This window comes from Sorex araneus, chromosome 3 (genome assembly GCF_027595985.1).
Source record: "Sorex araneus isolate mSorAra2 chromosome 3, mSorAra2.pri, whole genome shotgun sequence".
Taxonomy (NCBI): Eukaryota; Metazoa; Chordata; class Mammalia; order Eulipotyphla; family Soricidae; genus Sorex; species Sorex araneus.
Genome location: NC_073304.1, coordinates 221,860,165 through 221,885,478, shown reverse-complemented (window position 1 = coordinate 221,885,478; position 25,314 = coordinate 221,860,165). Strand labels below are relative to the sequence as shown.

At 44.7% G+C, this 25,314-nt stretch overlaps 1 protein-coding gene across 11 annotated transcripts in view; it reads right to left on the bottom strand.

Annotated features, from left to right (window-relative positions):
• Positions 1-19,537, bottom strand: part of GPATCH8 (G-patch domain containing 8) — a 92,790-nt gene extending 73,253 nt beyond the window's left edge. For 2 of the 11 annotated variants that reach the window (XM_055131795.1, XM_055131800.1), the window contains exons 1-4: positions 19,388-19,446; positions 7,735-7,809; positions 6,737-6,771; positions 181-198 (exon numbers count right to left, since the gene is read on the bottom strand). Coding sequence is in view for 1 of the 11 variants with exons in the window: in XM_055131793.1 (XP_054987768.1) it covers positions 7,735-7,809; positions 19,388-19,432 (120 nt within the window). In the remaining 10 variants the exon portion in view is untranslated. Of the gene's footprint in view, positions 1-180; positions 5,054-6,736; positions 6,772-7,734; positions 7,810-19,387 lie in introns of those variants that run through there. The other 9 variants (XM_055131798.1, XM_055131802.1, XM_055131799.1 and 6 more) reach the window with 6 other exon arrangements.
• Positions 19,538-25,314: the final 5,777 nt, after the last annotated feature.

The following is a 25,314-nucleotide window of genomic DNA, read 5'->3' as shown; positions in this document are numbered from 1 at the left end:
ACACTATGCTGACAAAAATTGTTGCCCCCTTTAATTTGATTAACACTCAATCTTTGGTTAAGTGGAGATGAGACATTATGCTGACTGTTACATTATGAATGCACTAAAATAAACAGACAGATGAAGCAGTACGCTATTTCCAAAAGCAGTGCAAGTGGAGTGAAGCATTTCCATACGAACCTGGCTTTAAAAACTGGGCTGTCAAAAGAACAGTTAAATGTAACACAAAGTAAGAAACTGTCCAATCACTAATGGTCGATTTCTTTTGTCTTGTTTTCAATTCACTGCTTGCAATTAATGTATTTATTAAAGAAGAGTGAAAGCATAAGTAAATTCATGAGTCAAGACCAGCTGAGAGATTCAAGAGCAGTGTGTTATGACTGACAACAGTGAAAGATAAAGCAAATGTTAAAGGGAGAGGGAGGAAAAGAAAATTTCAGAATCATACACATTAGCACCACTTTTACAAAACCACTCAAGATGGCCGGCTGTCACTGCAAAAATACTTTTGATTCAAAGTGATGGTGAACATTGGTTCTCTAAAACCAAGGTGAAAATAATTCCTTAAATATACTTTTCCAAGTATGAGTAGGGAATGTATTTCCAAGTATGAAAGAGAGTACACTAAAATTGTTGTTGTGGAGAGTGGGGCCTTCAGGCCACAGCCTGCAGTGTCAGTGTGGCGCTGAGGATTTTCTGACCCAGGGTCACAGTCACCAGGGCCACATGCAAGGCCTTACCTCCTTACTCTATCTCTAGCCCCATCCATACATTAAAATAATGCCATTTTGTGTCCCTGTCATTCTATTTTTTTTTTAAAAAAAAGGATGTATTTTCTAGAACCCCTTTTGCTCACCAACTTCCTAAATTATGTGAATGACTCATACAGAAAACGTGGCCCTTCCCCATTATTTCAGACAGCGTGTTCTGGAAGGGAAAAGGCAGTGCGATGACTGCAGAAAGCTAGTGTGCTCTGCTCCCCTTTCCTACTGGAAAAAGAATATTTTATCAACACTGGTCAAAATTCCAAAAGGTTTAAGGATAATGGGCACAACAAGAAAGGCACACCAAAATACCTTATAACATGTAAGTAGAAGAAAGAAAGCAGCCTTTGACTCTAAAATGATAAAAAAAAAAAACTTTATTAAACTTAGACTTGTGAAAGAACAAATACAAAACAGCCAACCCATTCAAGAAATATATTCTCTGTGTAGGTCTGTGACTTTGCCAATTCTTTCTATGGCTATCATTTAGAAAGCAGTGAATTGGCATAATTTATATACTAAACAGGTAATCTCCACATAGAAAGAAATAAAAATTAAATTTATTTTTAAAATAGTAACTACTGGCTTGTTTTTCAAGCCTGCATTCTCCCTTCAACATGTACATTCTCTCTTCCTCTTCCCTCACATCTAAGCTTCATTTAAAAAAAATACAAAAACTACCATGGGGCCAGAGAAATAATGCAGCAGGTAAGGGTGCTTGCCTTGCACAGCCAAGCTGGGTTCAATCCCCAGCATTCCATATGGCCCCCCCAAGCACCATCAGGAGTAATTCCTGAGAGCCAGGAATAACCCATGAGCATGCCAGGTATGGCCCCAAGACAAAAAAGTCCTATCTTGCTTCACAACTACTTTAAGGACTAAAAAATAATTTATTTTTAAATAAAACATACAAATGGAGCTTATAATCTCACAGAACAAAAAAAATAGTTAAAAAGGGGGGCTGGGTAAATAGCTCAAAGGCTGGGATGTATCCCCGGCTTGCATGAGGCACTGAGTTCAACCCCCAGCACGGCACAGAGCCCCCAAACACAGCCAAGGACTATTTGGGAGGCCTAGATAAAGTCCCTTTTGTCCAGTTTGATTCATGAATAAGGAGGCATGATAGAGACTATAGTTTAAATGCACATAAAAATACTAATTTTTAAAATAATTATTAGGGGCTAGAGATATTGTACATCAGGTAGGATGCTTGCCTTGCACGTGTCCAACCCCAGTTTGATTCCTGGCACCACATATGGTTTCCTGAGCCTTGCCAGGAGTGATCCCTGAGCACATGGCCTGGAGTAAGTCCTGACCACCACTGAGTGTGACCCCAAAATAAAAAATAAGTAAAATTACTAAAACTATTAATCTTTGCCTAAGAAAGGTAGCAAAAACACAACCTACTGTTTTAGAGTCTAAAATGGTGTGACATTCTCTTTGAGCATGAAATTCTGGTTAACCATGAAACAGCTGAAAACCCAAACTTTTTTCAACTATTTTACTTCAGATGGTAGTTCCTTTTTTCCTATGTTTAAACTTCAGTGATAATTTAAGGACCACATTTTATCCTTTGTTTCCCTCTACTATATGTGTGAGAAAGGATATAATTTTCAAATTGGAAAAAAATCTTTGAGGGACTGAGGGTGCATGCTTTAAACATCTGTGGCACTTTATAATGGTCTATCTCACGGATATCCAATTAAGAAAAAAAGTAATGTGGAGTTCATGCCCAATTCAATCAGCTTAATCAATGGCTGAATAAACAGCAGTACTCCTCCATTTAAGTAAATAAATAAACAAACAGCTGTGGCACTGGGTTCAATCCCCAACCCCCAAAAGTAAAAATATAAATGGAGTACCTTTAAAAATAAGAAATGTGTATTTATAAACAAATATCAATATACTGAAAGCACATTATCATCATGAAAAAAAAACTTCATAAAAATTGCTTAATGCCTCAACGTTTTTATTCATTAATATCCAGTAGTAAACTTGCACAGAAACTTTGCTCTATCACAGTAACAATGTATCATTTTGGCAATAGCACTATCAACCTGTATTTCAGACACAGACTGGAGCCTGCCAAAACATAGATAAAAATCTACTTTATTGAATAGGGCTTCTTATTTTATCTCGTTAGACCATACCCAATAGTGCCAAGAGGTTCCTCCTGGCTCTGTGTCCGAGGGCACTCCTGGTCAAAACTGGGGGAATGTGTGGTGCCAGGGATCTAACATGCAAAGCATGCTCTCTGCCCATTGAACTATCTCTTAGGACCAATTTCAAGCTTTTATACGAGGAAATAAAACATGTTGAGAAAACAAGATACACTTATGCCAGTAATTGGATTAATATGAATTCCACACGGAATTTTCTTTTAGCTGACAGCCACACTTAATTTGACCCATATCCACAGTGAAAAAATGTTAAGTCTCTTGAGTGGATTGTAAGCTTTGCTGACTGTGTATTAAGAGACTTGATAAGCAAAAACCAAATGCTACCAGGTGAACCCATGCAAACAAGTTGTAAAAATTCCCAAAACAAAAATCTAAGCTCACTACAGATGACACAATGAAGACTAGAGAAAAGCCACATAGTAATGCTACACCATTCAGCTCCAAGAAGCACAGTATTTATAGTGCAGTACACATGTGGTCACTGCGGAGTGTCAAATCAGCAGTCTTAACAGTTACAGTTTGGAACTAGTGGAGTCCACAGATCTAAACAGATATGCAACGTGACAAAACCCAATTATACATACATATTTAAATCCTTAAATGAGTAAAAACTAAACATCAGCAACTGAAGTTTGGAAAGCTTAATTTTTAAAGTTCAGTCAACCCGACAACTATAAAGGCAGGATTTTAATGAGTCAGGTAGAACAAAGAACAACTAAGGACTGACGAGTAGTTAGTTATACTTCCAACTGCAACACTGACAAAATGTTTTAAGTCTATGATATAGGAATCTGTCCTCAATATCGTTTACTCTCCCATCTGATTTTTTTGTCTTCCTACAGTAAAGATCATAAATGATCATATATCCTAAATCACATGTCATTCTTGGAACTATAAGAGAATACTAGTCTGGATCAGATCACTGTTTTTAGATTTTTAGGTTACACCCAGCATTATTCAGGGCTTACTTCCAGCTCTGTACACAGAGATCACTGCTGGAGAGGCTCCAGGGAACAAACACTTTACCTGCTGCACTATCTCTCTGGTCCCTCATTTGATAAATATTTTATCTTTACATATATGGAAAGGTCACAACAAAAAATCTAGGGCCTAAAAATCTCATAAAGCAGTAACTTAAAATTTAAGTTTTCTCCTCTTGAATTCAGTAGTCAAACTGCCTGGCAATTCTTATAAAAGTTTTCTTAAAAATCTGGGTTTTTTTTTTGCTTTTTGGGTCACACCCGGCAATGCACAGGGGTTACCTCCTGGCTTTGCACTTAGGAGTTACTCCTGGCGGTGCTCAGGGGACCATATGGGATGCTGGGAATCGAACCCGGGTTGGCCGAGTGCAAGGCAAACGCACTACCCGCTGTGCTATTGCTCCAGCCCCTGTTTTTTTTTTTTTTCCTTCTGGTTTTTCAGACACTAGCAGTGCTCAGGGCATACTCCTGGCTCTGTGCTCAGGGCACTTCATACGGGGTACCAAGTCAGTCACCTCCAAGGCAAGCAAGTGTCTTACCCACTGTCTCTCTGGTCCCAGAACAGTGCTTTGTTTTTGTTTTGAGGGCGGTATTGGGGTTGCTCAGGGATCACTCCTGGCAGTTGCTCAGAGAATCACATGAGATGCGTAGGATCTGAATGAGCCTTACCCGCTATACTCTTATCTTTCTGGCCCCTGAACAGTGTTTTCTTAATCAGAAATTTAAAGTTATTTGGTTAGTTGAAAGAAGAGGGAAATAAAATTTTATAACAATTATAAAATATTTTACAAATGCTTAAACGTGTTAACATTTGCTAAGTGAAATAGAAATATTTTTACCATCTCCTAACTAATCTACACCTACCTCTGAAGTTTACTAAAAGTTTTATATATTATTCTATCTTTGCATCTCATTTCCATATTGTCAGTTTGCAACAAAATAACCCTACTGAAAAATAAAAAGACTTAATCCTATACTCACAATAACCCTCAAACAGGCATATTCTTGGCACAAACCTATGCAGACACTTCCAAGGATTACCAGCTGTTGCAGATTACCTTTGTTAAAAACAAAAAAACAAAAAACTAAACCTTTAGCTCCTGCAATGATCTGTAGACTCCCAAAGCTGCATTATTTCCAGCCACTTGAGTTGCATGCTGTAGCAAAACAGTCAGCACCTCTCATTAGATATTGCTGCAGAGAAAGATTTTAGTTCAGCAGAGACTATGTGTTTAAGAAGCAACACCAGTTTCCCCTTAGAACAAGATAGTTCAATATAGACAGCCAGTCATTTAACTACCATTTATGTATTTTGCTGGGAATTCCTTAAGTGACAGTGAATTTTTCAGGGGGAATTTAATAGAGATGGGTATAGTATCTACTCTGATGCCAATTTTAGGAATTTCCTTATAATTTTTTTAACTTTAAATGCTTATCTAAATAATTAGAAAACATAAATAAAATCCTTCCCATCTCATGTACCCCATTTAAAATCTAACAAAATGTAGATTATGAAGCTCCTACCACTACCTAAACTACCACATCACAATGTAAATATTTTATTATTTCAAGAGTAAATTTCATTAGAAGTATAATCAATACATAGCTCTGTACATATACTTATTTATAAAAATACATAGCTCTGTACACATATTTATAAAAATAATATCTGAGTGCTGTATCATTTACTATTTTAAGTGGAGAAGATAATACTTTTAAATAAATAAGGCATGTATCAATTCCACTCTTACCCACAGATTTGTAAATAGTTGATTACTCAAACTTTCTTCTAATAGTGTTATATCTACATGTCCTGAAAGAAATCATGGACACTGTGAGAATTTAAAATCGTATTATTTGTCTCACATGCCAAAGAAATGAATTATAAAAATACAAAACCTTAAGATGTAATTCTAAAAGAAATCTTAAAAATGTTTAGTTTCAGGGCCAGAGCAGCACAGCAGGTAGGGCACTACTTTGCACGCAGCCGACCCAGGTTCGATCCCCGGCATCCCATACGGTCCCCCAAGCAACGCCAAGAGAAATTCCTGAGTGCAGAGCCAGGAGTAAACCCCTGGGCATCGCTGGGTGTGATCCAAAAAGAAAAAAAAAGTTTAGCTTCATTTAATTTGTCATCTTAAAATTTTATTTACCAGGGCTGAGGGTAAAACCTAGGGCCTCATACACTCAAAGCATGTGATCTACCAGTGAGCCACATCCCTGGCTCCCAAATCTGAATTGAGTATAGTAATGATGAAAATTTGGGATGCAAATTTAGATTAAATCCCATGCTACTGAGGCAGAGTACATGTAGAAGTAAAGCTTATGTAAGAATAAAACCAACATACCTCATAGACTATGGTCTTTGAACCTTGCTCTGACAGTTCTGTTCTAACCCAAAGAAACATTTAAACTGAAAAAATTTTTCAAGCATCAAAATATTGACAATATCTAGCCTAGTGATCGTACTATAAAATCCTGCCTTGTGATAACTTAATTCCCAATAATAATTATAAAAAAAAAACATGAGAAAAACCCAGTTATTTTTAACTTAGAAAAATGGGCTTGGTGTTTGTGACAAAACAAGACTGGACTTTTAGCACAAGGTAAGATGTGAATTCTCCCTCTGCAGCATTATCACATGCGTCATCAATTACTGCCATGCCTAAGTCTAGCATCATGCCAGCACATTAAGACAGAAGGTACTATATGCAGTGTTCACTGGACCAGAAGAACAGAAATAAGAAGGGGAAATAGGGAGAAAGAAACCCTAGAGAAGAAATTAAAAAAAGGCAGACCGTGCAATACAAACCAGATCATGGCTGCTTAGCTAATATGGGCCAACTGCTGTGGAAGAAAAATGTCGAACACCCCAAGTTGTGTAAATTTCTGTAAACATCTAAACACACACACAAACACACAACACCAACCTAATTAGGAACATAAATATATGTTGATCCTTTACTATATTAAGTTTTTTAAAATAAGGGCTAGAGTTACAACATCTATCTTCTCTAAACTGCCTTCTTTTCCACAGACAGAAACAGCTAGTGTTTCTTAAGTAGGGAAGGGTCTTTGCTATAAAGACTAAGATTCCCTCTTAACATCGTTTTTCACTTATTTACCAATAATTTACTGAAACCCTTGATGAATATTTACATTTAAGCACAAATATTTAATACTGACAATATCAACAAGTTTAGACATTTTAATAATAAACTGTATTTCAAAGAAAGACTCTCCAAAATATAAGGTTATAAAATTTTGATTGAAAAAAATCAAGTCAGGAAAACAATCTTGTTTTATTGGTTTGTATTAGTATATAAAGCTTAGCCATAAGAAGAAACAGTATCAATTTTTACCAAAAACCAGACATATCTGAAGCTACAGAAATCAAATTTGCCATGTCACACCAGAGTCTGGTAAATAAATGTGAGTCATTAATTGTTCTTATGGAACATTTCAAATGCAATTGTGTTGCCAAGAAGTTTTTTTTAAAGGATCAAAATACATTTTACTCCCTTTTTCAATTTACAAAAACACTAAACTTTACTTGCTATCTTTAACAAAGCATCAGTAAGGGCCAACATATTTTCCACTTAATTCTAAACTGTTTCTAAATTTTTGAAAAAAACTGATTTCCCAAACTGTATTAGGTTATATCCCAACCTTTACTGTAGTGCATGCAAGAAAACATCTCTAACCTGTATTTTAAGTTATTAATAAGTTTAACTTCACTCACATCAAGTGTCACACGAACACTACCTAACTAACTAGCTGTGTCCCAAAATTAAGCACTGATCATCTTACCGATTCTATAGGCTTGTCAAGTGATGCTTGTTCAATTTCCAAGTGTCCTTCTTCATACTGATCAAAGTGATTACCCTGTAAAAACAAGATTACAATTACTTTTCTTTCTTTTTTGCTTTTTGGGTCACACCCAGAGATGCACAGGGGTTACTCCTGGCTCTGCACTCAGGAATTACTCCTGGCAGTGTTCAGGGGACCATATGGGATGCTGAGAATCAAACCTAGCTCCACCACGTGCAAGGCAAACGCTCTACCCGCTATGCTATCACTCCAGCCCCACAATTACTTTTCGAAAGTAGTGAATGCTGAAATTATTAATAACCTAACTAAACTAGGGGTTATTATTTTCTTTCCATTCTTTTTTCAATGAACAACCAAAACTGTGCCACAAATTCAGATTTTTAAAAATCCATAGAAACAATTTACTAGAACATAGGCTTAGTAATGTAAATTCTTCCTCTGACAAGCGAACTATAAAACATTATCAACAATTGGAGTGATGATACATCTAGTAGGGCAATTTCCTTGCACACAGCAGAGGTCCAGATTCCACCCCTGGCACCCATATGGCCCCCAAGCCCCTCCAGTGATACCAGAGCACAAAATCAGGAACACAGGGTGTGGTCCCAAAAAATAAACAAATTATCAATCATTTGGGAAAGCAAATCTTCCTAGGAAGACTTCAGAACATTAAAAACAATGAGTTGTACTATGCTTACTTCTCATAAAATCTTGTATTAAATTTTTACACTAAAGAGGATAATTCATGATAAAAAGCAAACAAAAACTTTATTATAATATTGTTCAGTGCTCATAATATTTAAAACCAATAATTAAATCAATCCACTTTAAATCAAGTTTCAAAGGATTAAAGAACACAATGAGGCATTCTTCACATCGAATTCCAAAAGCAGTTATTCCTCAATGATCCATCAAGAGAAATAAAATATGCCTGTATAAAGCTACATTTGAGGGAGCCAGACAGACAGTACAGCAGGTAGGGTGCTTGCCTTGTACACAGCCAAACCAGGTTCCATCCCTGACACCACATATGGTCCCAAGTCCACCAGGAATGACCCCTAAGCACAGAACCAGGAGTAAGCCCTGAGCACCACTGGTTGTGGTCCAAAAACAAAACAAACAAGTTATTTGTAACTGCAATCAAGGAAGCTATTAAAGAGGAGATAAGGAGGAGCCATAGTACAGCAGATAGGGCTCTTGCCTTGCATATGGCCAACCAGGGTTCAATCCCCAGTGTTAAATATGGTCCCCCAACGACTGCCAGGAGTAATTCCTGAGCTATGCCAGATGTGACCCAAAAACCTAAGACAAAACAAACAAACAAAAAAAAAGTAAAGACAAAAAACAGTAACAAAAATGAAAATTCCCCATTTTGGGACCCAATTTCAATTCTATAGTACGTACTAAAACACTATAGAATTTCAGTTAATCTATGTACAACTTAAACTACTTCTTCTCTCATACACTCCTAATTAGATGTAAATATATGCAGTTGTTAAATTCCAAAGAAAAAACAATGTAACCTTGCACGCAGCCAACCCAGTTTGATACTTGGAGAGCCTGGCAAGCTACTGAGAGTATCTCGCCTGCACGGCAGAGCCTGGCAAGCTACCCATGGCATATTCGATATGACAAAAACAGTAACAGCAAGTCTCACAATGGAGACATTACTGGTGCCAGCTCAAGCAAATCGATGAGCAACAGGATGACAGTAATACAGAGATTTTTATTGAGGGGGCGGGGGTCCACACTGGGTCATACTCAGGGCTACCCTAGCTCAGTGTTCCATCTCCCTTTTCTTTTGGAAGCCTGGCAGTCACGCCCATGAACTGCCTCTGGCACCATATTAAGTTCAATACTCTGGCTCGGTGCACAAGGGTCATTCCTGGCAGTGCTTGGGGACCTTTAGTAGTACCAGGATCAGACACAAATGAGGTAGGCACCTTAATCCCTGTCATATTCTCTCTGGACCAAGGGTTTCTTCTTAATCCCCATGCTTACACTGAAAAGAGTATACAACCTCTAAGAAGAGCCATATGATCAAAGTTCATGTCAACCCATTCTCCCTCCAGTGTAACTTGTAATTGTTTTTGAGATATTATCCCGTTAGCATATCCCTGCATTTAAACTGCCTTTTGCCTTAAATATATATATCCTTTGCCCTTCAAGTCACTAGTAGGGAGTCTTACTGCCCACCTTACTTTGGTCACTCTAGATCCCATAAGAATATCCTGGGGAGGAGGGAGGCTGGAGTGGTAGCACAGCAGGTAGAGCGTTTGCCTTGCACATGGCCGACCCGGGTTTGATTCCCAGCATCCCACACGGTCCTCTGAGCACAGCCAGGAGTTTTTCCTGAGTGCATGAGCCAGGAGTAACCCCTGTGCAACTCCGGGTGTGACCCAAAAAGCAAATAAATAAATAAATAATAATCCTACGGGAGCAAAGCAACGTGTAGTGCAAGGATATCTGCCTTGCACGCAGCCAATCAAGGTTCAATCCCCAACATTCCATACAGCTCCCTTAGCACTGCCAGTTTTGATTTCTAAGCACAGACCCAGGAGGAAGTCCTGAGCACAGAGCCACACACACAAATATATTAACCAGGTTTGATTCCTGAGCACAGAGCCAGGGGACACACACACACTCACACACACACCCTCCCCTGGGGCTGGAGAGAGAGAGTAGATCGGGTAAGATGCTTGCCTTGCACATGGCCAACCCAAATTTGATCTCCAACACTCGTTTATAGTACCAGAAGTGATCCCTAAGGGCAGAGCTTGGTGCAAGCCCTGAGCATCAGGTGGAGTGGTGTGAGAATCCTAATCAATGACTTTTTTATTTTCTGGATGGTACAGCAGGGAGGGCACTTGCCTTCCAAGAGGACAATCTGGGTTCACTCCCCAGCATTCCATATGGTCCCCTGAACACCACGAGAAATAATTCCTGAGTGCCAGCAGTAACCCCTGAGTACTGCTGGGTATGGCCCAAAATTAAAAAAAAAAAAAATACTCTATTAAGAATGCCAATATAGGGGCTGAAGCAATAGCACAGCGGGTAGAGCGTTTGCCTTGCACACAGCCGAACCGGGTTCGATTCCCAGCATCCCATATGGTCTTCTGAGCACAGCCAGGGGTGATTCCTGAGTGCAGAGCCAGAAGTAACCCCTGTACATTGCCAGGTGTGACCCATAAAGCAAAAAAAAAAAAAAGCCATTATAGGGGCTGAAGCAATAGCACAGCAGGAAGGTCATTTGCCTTGCACGCAGCCGACCTGGGTCCAATTCCCAGATTCCCATATGGTCCCCTGAGCACCACCAGGAGTAATTCCTGAGTGCATCGCCAAATGTAACCCAAAGGGCAAAAAAAAAAAAGAATGCCAGTCTAGAGGAATGGATAAATGGGGAGGGTATCTGGGACATTGGTTGGTGGGAAGCAGACACTCTGGTGGTGGGTGTGGTGTTGGAACCATGTATGCACAGAAAACTATCATTAACAGTAGTATAAATCATAGTACCTCATTTGAGCAGGTTGACTTTAGGGGGGAGAAACTCCAAATCAATAATAGTGAGTTCTTTGTTGAAATATTGAATGTAATCAAAGTAAAGTGAAAGTAAGGTGAAATTTACCAGTTACACATGCAAGGTGGGGGGCTGGGGTGGTGGGGGGGAGTGGGGGAGGTATACTGTGATTCTTGGTTGTGGATTATGTGCACTGGTGACGGGATGGCTGTTCAAGCATTGTATAACTGAGACTTAAACCCGAAAGCTTTGTAACTTTCCACATGGTGATTTAATAAAAGAATAAATTTTAAAAAATCATAGTACCTCAATAAAAATGGGAGAGAAAAAAATAATGTCAGTATGTCATTCATATGTTGAAATGTGTACATCTTGGTTCCAAATCTTTCTACCTATCGTAACATAATGTGGGGAAAACAAGTAATGCTTTTCCATACATTTCAGCATCCCAAGCAAAGCTGATACTGAATTTTGTTCTGTTTTGAGGTCACACCCAGCAGTGTGTGGGCTTACTCCTAGCTCTACACTCAAGGATGAGTCTGGGGTGCTCAGGGAACAACCATGTGTGGTGCTGAGGCCAGAACCCAATTGTATCTCTAGACACCTCTGACAATAATTTTCACTGATAGCTAGTGGCATCTCTTAAATGAGAGGACCTAGAGGGGCTGTAAAGGAATAGGGGACTTGGCTTGCAAGGTGGCTGACCAGGGTTCAATCCCCAGAATTCCATATGGCCCTGAGTACTATCAGGAGTGTTCCCTGAGTCAAAAGCCATTAAAAAAAAAAAAAAACCTAACTTCAGTAACTGAATGAAACATTTATTTTCTGCCTACACTGACCAGCTTACAGCACAGAAATGCTGTAGAAATGTCATACAAACTAAAGATAATTTAGATGCCTTCAACATTTTGAATTACAGGTTTACTAAATAAAGTTATTTGCATAGTGATGTACAGCTGTAAGGTATTAAGACACAATGCATAGCATCAGTGGTGGTGTGGTAATTAGAGGTGTTACAACTGAACGCTAGTGAAAGGATGTTCAGTTTGTGTACTTTAAATCAGGTGATTTAAAGTAGCCTGATTCTTTCTTTCTTTTTTTTTTTTTCTTTTTGGGTCACATCCGGTGATGCACAGGGGTCACTCCTGGCTCATGCACTCAGGAATCACCCCTGGCGGTGCTCAGGGGACCATATGGGATGCTGGGATTCGAACCCGGGTCAGCCGCGTGCAAGGCAAATGCCCTACCCGCTGTGCTATCACTCCAGCCCCAAGCCTGATTCTTTCTTATTCTGAAGGTATTCTCAATTTCTTTTTCTTTCTTTCTTTTTTTTTTTTTTTTTTAGGTTTTTAGGCCACAACCAGCAGTGCTCAGGACTTACTCCTGGCTCTGGGCTCAGAAATTATTCCTGGCAAGCACAGGGGACCATATGGGGTTCCAGGGAGCAAACCTGGATAGGCCACGTGATAGGCAAGCCCCCTACAGGCTGTACCATCTCTCCAATCTCCTTCATTTGCTTTCTTTTTTTGGGGGGGCAGGGTCACACCTGGCGATGCACAGGGGTTACTCCTGGCTCTGCACTCAGGAACCACTCCTGGCAGTGTTCAAGGGACCATATGGGATGGTGGGACTCGAACCCGAGTTGGCCGTATGCAAGGCAAATGCCCTACCTGCTGTGCTATGACTCCAACCCCTTCATTTAATTTCTTATGAGGAGTTAAGATAACTAGAACAAGTGATAAAACAAAAGTGAACGGTAATAATGTATAATCATGGTGAATGCCAGAAGCAAATCATGTATTCACTTTTATGTAGTAAATTTTACTGTAATAACAGTAAAATTCCTGTTCGGATTTGATGTATACCAGGATATGACCTTAAAATAATTAATTTTTTCTTTTCTGTTTTGGGGGTCACACCCAGCGATGCTAAGGGCTCTTTGCTCAGAGATCACTCTTGCAGGCTCAGAAAACCATATGGCATACTGGGGATTGAACCCAGGCTGGCCATATGCAAAGCAAGCACTCTACCCACTATACTATTGCTCAGGCCCCAACCTTCAAATCTTGGTGAAGACTTTTAAGTTAGATGTTTCTAGTGTCATGAAACCAAGATCACAAAGCATATTAGCATCTTTTCTATGTGGTAACACATAGCAGAATGTGCATTCTATGCAGGTATCCCAGAGATTACACAAGGGCTAAGTGTTCTAGTCTTTCCTGGGTCTCCCATCCCTCCTTTATTTTTGGTTTGTTTCTGGGCTACAGCTAGCAGTGCTCCTAGGTTACTCCTGGCTACACTCAGGGAACCATATGGTGCCAGGAATCAAATTTTCAGCTCCCATATGGACCGCATGCACTCCAGACCTTTGAACTATCTCCCCAGCCCCTTAAAAATTTTAGGAGGGCCAGAGTGATAGTACAGCAGTTAGGGTATGCCTTGCACATGGCTGACCAGAGTGATAGTACAGCAGTTAGGGTATGCCTTGCACATGGCTGACCAGGGTTCGATCCCCGGCATTCATTCCATATGGTCCCCTGAGCACCACCAGGAGTAATTCCGAAGTGCAAAGTGAGGAGTAACCCGATCATTGCCAGGTGTGACCCAAAAAGCCAAAAATCTGGGTATACTTGGCAGAATAAAGGGGCTGTAGAGATAGTACAGCAGGTATAGCTCTTGCCTTGCACACAGACGATACACAACCAGTACATTGTGGTTATTTGCTCCCACCCCCAGCACTGCTGGGGAGGGCCCACAGGGAAAAAAATTATACTCAAGAATGTCTAAACTAGGGGCCGGAGCGATAGCACAGAGGGTAGGGCGTTTGCCTTGCACGCGGCCGACCCGGATTCGATCCCTGGCATCCCATATGGTCCCCCAAGCACTGCCAGGAGCAATTCCTGAGTGCAGAGCCAGGAGTAACCCCTGAGCATTGCTGGGTGTGACCCAAAAAGAAAAAAAAAAAAAAAAAAAAAGGAAAAAGAATGTCTAAACTAGGGGCTGGAGAGACAGTACAGCAGGTGGATGCTTCCCTTAGTTTGGTCCGTGGCATCCCACATAGTCGATCCCTTACAGTCCTTCACACACCACCAGGAATGATTCCTGAGAGCAGTCAGGAGTAAACCCTCAGCAGCTGGGTGTGGCCCAAAAGACAAACAGAAAGTCTAAGCTAACACAATAGTTAACACTATATCCTCTATGATACAATGTAACTATAACCTTAAAGGCAAGAACACATAAGACAAAAAAAGTAGGATAAAACTTATGATACAATAACCATTCTAAAAGTTTCAGTTATTCTTTGTAATCTGTATTAGCACTGTCACTGTGGCACTGTCTTCCCTTAGCTCACTGATTTGCTCTATCGGGCACCAGTAACGTCTTCACTGTGAGATTTGTTGTTACTGTTTTCAGCATATCGAATACACCACGGGTAGCTTGCCAGGCTCTGCCGTATGGGCAGGATACTCTCGGTAGCTTGTTGGGCTCTCCAAGAGGGACGAAGAATCGAACCCAGGTAGGCCTCATGCAAGGCAAACACCCTACCCACTGAGCTATCGCTCCAGTCCATATTTAATGACTCAACTACAGTTCTATCAAATACATAATTGAAGTTATGATAATGGTCCTGAACACAGGTTCAGGAGTCAAAAAGCCAGAGTCTATATTCAGGCTCAGGTTCTAGCATTAGCTGGCAGGCTCTGTTAACTGGGTATACTTGGCAGAGTTGTTTAAGTCTCTATGCCCTAGCTGAATATGGAAGAAATAAACAGTACCTACCTCAAAGGATTGTGAAAGTTATTGGACAATACTCGTAAAGTCTATAGATGAATACCTGCTTACAGTTATCAAGTTTTTAAAATATATTTAACATGTCCACAACAATGATTAAATTACTCTATATAATTTCTAAAAGCCTCACATAACACACCAGTTAACATTGCTCTACACTATACAAAAGCGCTTAGAATTTCAGCTATTTGGGGCTGAAATAATAAAGTTAGAGAGATAATAAAGACACTTGCCTTGCACACAGCCAACCCAGGTTCAATCCCCAGGACCCCATATGGTCGCCTGACCCCACCAGAGGTAATCCCCTACATGCAGATCCAATAGTAAGCCCTGAGCACTGCTGAGTGTGACTCCAAAAACAAAATTAGTAAAATTTCAGGGGTCAGAGAGATAATACAGTGGGTAAGGCCTTACAGCAGCCAACCTGAATTCAATTCCCAGGAACCCATATGGTCCTCCCATCCCCACCAGGAGTAATTCCTGAGTGTAGAGCCTGGAGTAATCCTGAGCATCACCAGATGTGCCCCCCCCCCAATAAATAAGTAGATAAATAAATAAATAAAATTTCACAAAACCTATTAGTGAACCTGCCTCTGTAAAAAGTTCAAGACAACATTTAAGCTCTCTGAAACTGGTATTTCATGGTAAATTGGCAAAAAGTCAAAGTTTACATTTCCTAACTACCTACCAGAGACAAAACAATATTCATCTAGAATAAGAGAAGCAGCGCAGAAAACTTTCCAGAGCTATATGATCTGTTTAAAGCAACAGGATCAGTGTACTGTGTTTGGAAGCCCACACTGGATTTGTTTTCAGATGTATTCTCTGGCTTCACCACTTATCACTTAAAACAAGGTCACATTTAATTCTGAATACCTGACCTAGAAAACTTTTTTTTCCGGAGGGTCCACACCGGTGATGCTCAGGGGTTAGTCCTGGCTCTTCAAGTAAGCACCTTACCTACTGTATTATATCTCCCTAACCCAGACCTTGAAAATGTATGAGATACACTGACATTCTATTACATTTTCTCTCCAATGCTTTTAAATGACCTTTTGTTTTATCCTATTTTGGTTTCTGTTTTTGTCTTTGGGTCACACCCAGGGTGCTCAGGGTTTATTCCTCACTTTGTACTCAGGGATCACTCCTGGAGGGGCTCGAGGGATCATAGGAAATGCCAAAAAACAAACCCAGGTTGGCTAAATGCAAGGGAAGCACCCTACCAGTTGTACTATCATTCATACAATTTTAAGTGAATGCCTCTTAGAAATACTGAAACAACAATTTTCAATAGTCTTAATAAAAAGGTTTTCATTCCAAATACCGTATTTATCTATTTCAGATGTTTAACTGAATTACATTTTATATTTTGGGTTTGAGGACTCTAGCAACAAGGGATCACTACTGGCCATCTAGGGAACTTACGTGGTGCCGGTTTCAAACTGGAGTCGGTCTTTTCAGCCATGAGGGAAAATTTTTAGATCAGAGGTACCACTGTGGATGTTATTTTCCTGGGAACCATTTTTGCTTACTAAGATTGTTCAGAGGCAGGAGCAATAGCACAGTGTGGGGGTGCACGGCTTGCACACAGCCAACCCAGGTTCAAACACTGGCTTCCAATATGATCCCCCAAGCTCACCAGGAGAGACCACCACCAAGTGCAGAGCCGGAAGTAAGCCCTGAACACAGTTGGCTATGGCCCAAAACTCAAAAAAATGTTCAGAATATTTGGATGGTCAGGAAAAAAAAATGTTCAGAATATCTGGATGGTCTTCCAAAAACTGTGTTTGTTTTTGGCCTTTTAAACTCAGATACTCCTCACCTCTGCTATTTTCTGGTAATTGACTTCCTGTATCCTGCTACCATAACCTAGTTAACCTTAGAAAAATCTTTGACTTGCTCTTCAAGCCCATGTTTTCTGCTTGCTTGTCTCTGCATCTCGGCCTGCATTTTTCACTGTGGAGAGCCCATGTTCTCTCTTGAACATGTATTTTCTCTCTTTCTCTCCTCTCAAATCTTTCTAAGCAAGTTTCTTTTGATAAAAACTATCTCGCTTTACTGGGGGGAAAAAAAAGGAAAAGAAAAATCTGAGGCCAGAACGACAGTACAGGAGGTAGAGCATTTGCCTTGCATGCAACTGACCTAGGTTTGATTCCTGGCATCTCATATGGTCCCCCCAGCACCACCAAGAGTAATTACTGAGTGCAGAGCCAGGAGAAAACCATGAGCATTGCCGAGTATGGTCCAAACAAAAAAAAAAGAAAGAAAAGAAAAAGAGAATTTACATCTGCTTAAGACAGCTTTCTACTTTAGTGAGAAATGGTAACATTTCACAGATCCTTTGGAACACTGCTTTAAAAAACTACTCTCTTATATTTCTTTTTTACTTTTTTGGTCTTTGGGTCACACTCAGCAATGCTTGGGGGGGTTACTCCTGACTGCCCTCAGGAAGCACTCCTGGCAGTGCCTGGGATATGGGGGTTCAGCCACTTTACCTACAATACTATCTCTACAGCTCCTATATTTCTAATTCTTTTCTGGATTTTACACACTATCCCAGTATAAAGAGAAATGTTTTCACCTTATTTATGGTCTATAGTTTTCAACTTTTTTCCTGCCTCTGTACACTCAACATTTAGCACAGTGATGCGCTCAGGCCAACAGCTGAATTTTTAAGAACAAAAACATTTTCCTGGCTGGCCCAATGCAGCAGGAATTTGCTATTCCAATATGATGCCGAGAAAATAAAGGCATAAAATATGTAGTATTTCCAACGGACTACCGAGTAACACAAAGTAGTTCTACATGAACAGCTAAAACACTGGAAAGGTCATCTTACTTTAAAAGATAGAGGATAACTTTCTCAATTTTTTCAAGGGACACCATTCATATCGGCTCACCCACGTTCAAAACCTTCTTTCAAGGCTCCGCAAATGCTATTATAGCCCACTGATTTTCAGTGGCTGTGAATCCTTTTCCCTCAAAACTTAATTATTCACATGCTCTGTTTTCAATTTTATTAGGTCACCTTGAAATTCTCTCCTCTGGCAAGCCTTGAGGTTTTGGTTTCTTGTTTGTTTGGTTTTTGGATTTTTTTTGGGGGGGGGAGGGTGTCATGATTTCCCTGAAAAAAAATAGCCATAAAGCCCACACGGCTTGCAATCGCTTCGTGCACGCTAAAATAGACCTTCTCCGGGCTCAAATGGCAAACACGAACGGATCCAAACTTCCCCGGATTTATCTTCTTAGACATCCCGAGATCCTGTGCTAGGCTGCGGCTCTACAATAGACGCGGGATCACGAGGGCTTTTCAACAGCCCCAAGATCCCAGATGCGGGGGCGTCCTGCGCATCACAGCCGGGGCCAGCACTGCTCGCTCTCCCGGCCCGGACACCAACTGCCTCACAATCCCGGGACCCAGAAGCCCCCCAGCCGCTGCCCCGCGCAAGGGGCCAGTCAGGAGCTCGGATGCGGGTCTCCGGGCGGCGCCCCCGCCCCGCCCCCACCCCCCACCCCGCGCGCATGGCCCCTGCCAGGGGAGCGCTGGCACTGCGGGGGCTGGCGGCGGGGCGCGCACCGGGTCCGAGAAAACCGCGTCCCCAGCGCCGCCGGGCCCCGGCCCATTCCAGAGCCTGCGGCGGCCCGGAAGAGAGCCCAAGGACGGGCGACTCTGCAGCTGCGCCGGCCCTCCGGGGCCCGGGAGCGATGGCCGTCGCCAGGCCGTGCGCCCGGACGACATCCTGCGCCCGGAGAGGGACGATCGAGCACTGCCCCCAGCCGCCCCACTCCCGGCGGCTGGAGCAGGCACGGGAAAGCGCCCCCGACCACCCCGCCGCGCGCGAGACACCCGCCGGGGAGGCGAGGCGAGGCGGGGGGCTCGGCTCTCGGCGCCCGCAGCCCCCCGGGGCCGAGGAAGGCGGGCCCGGGCTCGGGTCCCTGCCCCCGGCCCTGCGGGCGCCGAGACAATGCAGGGGTTTGTGTCTGACAGCGCGCGGGGGCCGGCGAGACCCCCGGGCTTCCGAAGGCCCGCCCTCGGCCCGGGGGGTTGTGGGGGGAGCTTGGGGACCGGGTGCGGGCCCGTGCCCCCCGGGCCGGGCGGACCCCACGGGGGGCGCGCACCCTCCCACCCCACCCCCACACGCAGCGGCCGTGTCCGGGGCCCCGACACCCGCGGCGCGAAGGGCGACGCGGGACGCGCGGCCCGAAGCGCCAAGTGGGAACGGGGCGGCGGGCGGCGGCAGGGGGCGCGGGTGCGGCCTCGGCCCCCCGCCCGAGGGGCCCCGCGGGCGGGAGGGCGGCGGGCGCGGCGCCGCCCGTGTTTACCTGAAAGTCTCGGTACTCGTTGAAGCGGGAGAAGCGGTCCGCCATTTTGCCGCCTTCACTCCTCTCAGGACGACGCGCTCGGGTTCGCTCGGGCCCTCCCGCGACACCCGCCCCCTCGCTCCCCGCCCCGCGTCCCCGCCCACTCCCACGCCCACCCGGCGCGCGCCGGCGCGGGGGGGCGGGGGCGAGAGCGCGCGGCCCGCGCACGCGCCCTGCGGCCCTGGAAGCCGGCGCCGCCCCCTCGCGGCCGGGGCTCAGCGCCGCGGCCCGGAGCGACCCCGGCGGCCGCGCGTGCGCACGGGCGCCCGAGCGCGGCGAGCGCTTCCGGAGGCAAAGGTCGCCAGGCTGGCGGGACGCCTGGCGCACCTGCCGGCCCTCGTGAGCGCGCCGGCCTGTTTCCTTCTCCAGGTTCCCGTGGCCCCCCGAGGCCTAGCCTCTGTTTGAAATGTGCCAAATGGCAGCATCGTATCGCGCGTGGAAGTAGCATGTCGGAGAGCTAGTCCGGCGGGGTTCGGTCCCCAGCTCCCTAACGTGACGTCCCGGAGACCACCGCAGAGTCCGGAGTATGCCCGAGCATCGCTGGGTGTGGCCTAAGAAAAGCAAGACAAAAAGGCAAACAACAGGGGGCCGGAGCGATAGCACAGCGGGTAGGGCGTTTGCCTTGCACGCGGCCGACCTGGGTTCGATCCCCGGCATCCCATATGGTCCCCCAAGCACCGCCAGGAGTAGTTCCTGAGTGCAAAGCCCACAGGAGTAACCCCTGAGCATCGCTGGGTGTGACCCAAAAAGCAAAAAAAAGAAAAAAAAAAAAAAGGCAAACAACAGCGCGGGTGGTGGAGTTAGGCCGCGCAGCTTTTTTTTTTTGGTTTTTGGGTCACACCCGGCGATGCACAGGGGTTACTCCTGGCTCATGCACTCAGGAATTACTCCTGGCAGTGCTCGGGGGACCATATGGGATGCTGGGAATCGAACGCGGGTCGGCCGTGTGCAAGGCAAACGCCCTACCCACTGTGCTGTCGCTCCAGTTCCCTCCCCCCCCCACCCCGCGAAGCTTTGATAGCTGCTTTCGCCCACACATTCAGCGGCGGCTGAGTGGAAAAATGCCCCCCCCCGCCCCCCATTGGAGGTTTTTCCATGGTGGGAGTCGAGTGTTAGATAAAAGTTGAAAGGGGGTGAGGAAAAATTGACCTTTGAAATGACCTGACCTGACCTCAGAAACCCTCATGCACCTGCAACTTTGAAAAACGGACCGGTGAGACCAAAGGTCTTGTGATTGCCCAGTACTGGGCATTTTCAGGAAGAAGAGAGAACACGGGGTGTTCTTCGCCCTGGTTCCTACTGGTCCAACATCTCAGGGAGGACACCCACACCCACCCCACCCCCTATTCAGCACCGCAGAGTATGAGCCAAAAACAATAATCAAAAGGAAAAAAAAAGAAAAGATCCTGGCATTTTCCGAGCAGTTGGAACGAAGTATTGCTCACAGGGCCAAAGTTGATTCCTATCAGCCCAAACTCTCTGGGTTTCAGTTTCCTCTTTGTAAAGGAACTTGAACTCGGTAATCTCCAATGCCCCTACCCAGAGCTGATTTTGTGTGGGCCGTGAATCATATTTTTCCATCCTAGGACCTTCCTGAGGACCCCACCCAATCTTCCAGCTCCCTTGGCCAAAGTACATAAAATACTGCAGGGCCCGCGAGTCTATCCTTCTGTTAAGAAGTGGACAGGGACCTGGGAGCTAGTTTTGCAGGGAGGGCACCTTCCACCCCTGTAACTACATCGGTCCTACCAGCCAGAGTGTCCCTTGGCTGGGGGACACTGCCAAATCGGAAAATGGTCCTAACCCAACCCCTGGGAGGTTCAAAACTGATTCTTTTGGTGGAAGGTTGTGGTCCTTCTATTTTGTTACCTTCTGCGTCACTGACCCCCAGTTTCAAGCAGAATGAAGTTCCAGGCAGTGAAGAGAACAGTGTATTTTAGCTAAGGAGGGGCAAAACACACGGAATTTAAACATCGTAAAGAAACGAGGGTAATTAGGACAGGGCTAGAGTGCTTGTGCTGTATGAGGCTGACACTGGTTCAATCCCCACCACAACGTAGGGGCCCTGAGTTCCTTCGTTTAGGAAGGTTCTGATGCTCAGAGCTGCCACAGAGTTCAGGTATGAATAAAGAGCTAGCGATTACCAAAAAAGGAAACTTTTCTTTGTTGTTTCGGGGCCACGCTTGTCTGTCTATGCTCAGTGCTTACTCCTGGTCAGGCTCAGGGAACCATACAGGGTGCCAGGGATCAGACCCAGATCAGCCACGTGCAAGGCAAGTGCCCAACCCACTGTACTATCACACTGGGTCCTCGAAGGGAACTCTCTTGAACTAAATAGACGAGGGGCCAGAGCAAGCAATCATACAGCAGGTCAGACACTTGCTTTGCACACGGCTGACTCAGGCTGGGTTCCGCACCGTATACAGGCCTGGCCAGGAGTGATCCATGAACCCAGAGCCAGGAGTAAGCTGAGAACTAGTGGGTGTGGCTCCCCCTGGGCCCCCCCTCCCCCAACACACACAAAACACCCTTTTACTAAAACACAGTGTATGGGTATCACTTCATTTAGCTTCAAAATAATTCAAGTAACTTATAGTATGATTTTCCTGGGCAAACAATGAGACAATACTCCAGTGGGTCAAAGAATTCCTGGTCACACACCTAATAAGATTCCAAAGTGGCCTTCCATTCCTGCTTCTGGAGAGGAAAGAGGGGAACTCAGGTGTGTGCGTGGGGACAGAATTTGGCTGTGGGCACTGAAATGGAAACCAAGAAAATGCTGCTGGCCCTAGGACTGCACTGTTGAAGGTGAGGGACCAGCCCGTCAGTGTGTTCATTTTTCAGCTCCTCACAGAGCTGGCAGGGCTGGTCTGAGCAGGCCACCATAGGAGCTGGAGGTGGTCCAGGGAGCCTGGTAAGAAAACTCCTTTATCAGGTTTATGTTCTGGGGGTGAGCTTTGGGAGGACAAGAGGGGGAGGGAGAAAGAGCAAGAGCGAGGGAGAGATGATACCCAAGTAAACAAATGAGATCCTTTCAGAGAAGGCCAAGTGCTGCAAAGAGAATTACAGGGGACAGGCTAGAAGGCAACAGGACAGAGAGGAACTGGGTGAGGCTGCTTGAAATTCAGCGACAATGAGGTGACACCTCCCGACAAGGTGCCATTTGAACTGAGAGCTGGATATTATAAACTGGGGCAGAAAGTTCCAGATGGAGACACAGAGTGCTAATGGGAGGGCCTGTTTTCAGAAGGACTCCATGCATGCTACTTCTTGAAATTCTTCATGATTTTTTTTTTTTGGTTTTTGTTTGGGGGCCACACCTGACTTGTTCAAGGGTTATTCCTGGCTCTACACTCAGAATTCACTCCTAGTAGTGCTTGGGAGAACCATATGGGATGCCGGAAATCAAACCCAGGTTGACTGCATGCAAGGCAAGTGCCCTCCCTTTTTCTGTACCATTGCTCCGGACCCTCTTCACAATTATTTTTTCTTTTTGTTTTAGGTCACACCCAGCAATACTCAGGGGTTACTCCTGGCTCTGCACTCAGGAATTACTCCTGGCGGTGCTTGGGGGACCATATGGGATGCTAGGGATTGAATCCCGGGCGGCCATATGCAAGGCAAATGCCCTACCCACTGTACTATCGCTTCATCCCCACAATTTTTGAACAAAGGGCCCACATTTTCATTTTTCACCTGGTTGGATCCGTCCTGCATCTTCTGGAGCAGTTCTGGCAGGAGATTGAAGGACACTCGAGAAAAGAATGGAGAGATAAAAGGAGAAAAATGGGGGACCCAGCGGAGAGAAGTAAGCTTAGTACACCTGAAGGAAGAGTGACTGATCAGCAGCAATGCGGTGCTGTTCGCCTAGAGGCTCAGGCGCTACTCCTGGCCCCTGGTGCCCAGAGGTCACTCTCAGTCAGCGCTACTCAGAGTACTGTAGGTTGCCAGGACTGAACTCAGATCTCCTGCATGCAAAGCCCACACTCTGGTCCCCCTATTCACATTTTCAAGCGATCCATTACTTCCATTACTACACATGTGTAGGGTAGAAACAGTAAAAAATGGAAAAAGTGGGAGGGGGTGGAAAGATAGTATAAGTGGTGGGCAGTGATTATGTTCAAACCCAGTACAGAGCCAGGAATAGCCCCAGAGACTAGAAGGGTGTAACCCCCAAATCCAACAACAACAACAACGACAAAATAGAAGATAATGAAGTCTGAATCAAATTTGGGTTGGGTCACACCTGGCAGAGCTCAGAGGCTCCTCCTGGCTCTGCACTCGGGGACCACATGCAGTGCCAGGAATTTGAACCAAGGCCAGCTGCATGCCAGGCAAGTGCCTTACTTTCTATACTGTATCTCCAGTCCTTCCCCTCACCCCCCCCTCTCCCCACCCTCCCCCCGGCCAAGAACCCTGTAGTACTGTAGCACTATCATCCAGTTCATCAATTTGCTCGAGCGGGCACCAGTAACATCTCCATTGTGAGACTTGTTACTGTTTTTGGCATATCAAATACGCCACGGGTAGCTTGCCAGGCTTTGCCGTGCGGGTGGGATACTCTCAGTAGCTTGCCGGGCTCTCCGAGATGTACCTCCCAAAGCAATGTTCTTTTTTTCTTTCATACTTGGCTTTCCTTCTTCTTCACCCCCAAATGGGTAATACATCCACAGTGCAATTTGTAGTCATCTTTTTTTTTGTTTCTGTTTTTGTTTTTGAGCCACGCTGGCAGTATTTAGGGCTTCCTGCTGGCTATGCTCAGGGGTCACTCCTGGTGGGATATAAGTGATTTATGTGGTGCTGGTGATCAGTCGAACCCAGGTTGACCATAAGCACACTATCTGCTATACTACCTCTCCAGCTCCTCAGATGTTTAAAACGATCATCCAATTGTATATAATTGTATGCACACATACATGTGCATGAAATTTTTTTTGCCAGTCTTAGTTTTACAAAACATATTATTCACATTTGTGTGCATTTGCTTCTCTTGCTCAGAAATAGCTCATGAAAATGCCTGCAAGACCTGGTACAGCTCCCACCCTCCTTTCCCAGTAGTGAAAAATCTCATTGTGTACCGCTATCTTTCACCCATAACGGATGGGCACTCACTGTCCCTAGTGTCCCTAGTGTCTAACCATAGATACAAGTGTCTTGTATCTAATGAAGATCCTGGTGCCCAGCTCCCCCGGCGCCAGCACTGATTTCCATGGGACATGTTCCCAAGAGTGAAATGGCAATACACAGGGGTTACTCCTGGCTTTGCACTCAGGAATTACTCCTGGCGGTTCTCAGGGGACCATACAGGATGCTGGGAATTGAACCCAGGTTGGCTGCATGCAAGGCAAACGTCCTACCTGCTGTGCTATCGCTCTAGCCCCAAGAGGAGATGTGCTTTTCACTGGCGGGGACAGGGTGAGCCACAGTTGGTGGAGCCCAGGAGAGCCTGCACTGCTGGGGCCACACCCAAGACCCCCGATGTGAAGCATACGCCCCAAGCTTTTGAACCAAATGCCAGGCCTTTACTTTGTAGGGGAAGAACTGTGCCGCACATGGAGATGCATGGAGCTTTCTCCTGGCTCTGGGCTTGTGGGTTGTTCCTGGCAGTGCTCAGGAGGTAATGCAGTGCCAGGGAAGCCTTTAATTTGTGGGGAGCTTGGACCACACCCAGTAGTACTCACAGAGTACTCCTAGCTCTGTGCTCAGGGATCACTCCCTAAAGTACTCAGGGAAATACATGTCACCAGGGATTGAACCAGGATTAGCCACATGTAAGGCAAACACCTCAACCCCTATAAACTACCTCTGTGGCCCCACGGTCCAGTCTCTAGTGTGAGTGACAACGCAGGGCTCTGACTTGTATTTCCCTGAGGGTAAGTGATGCAGAA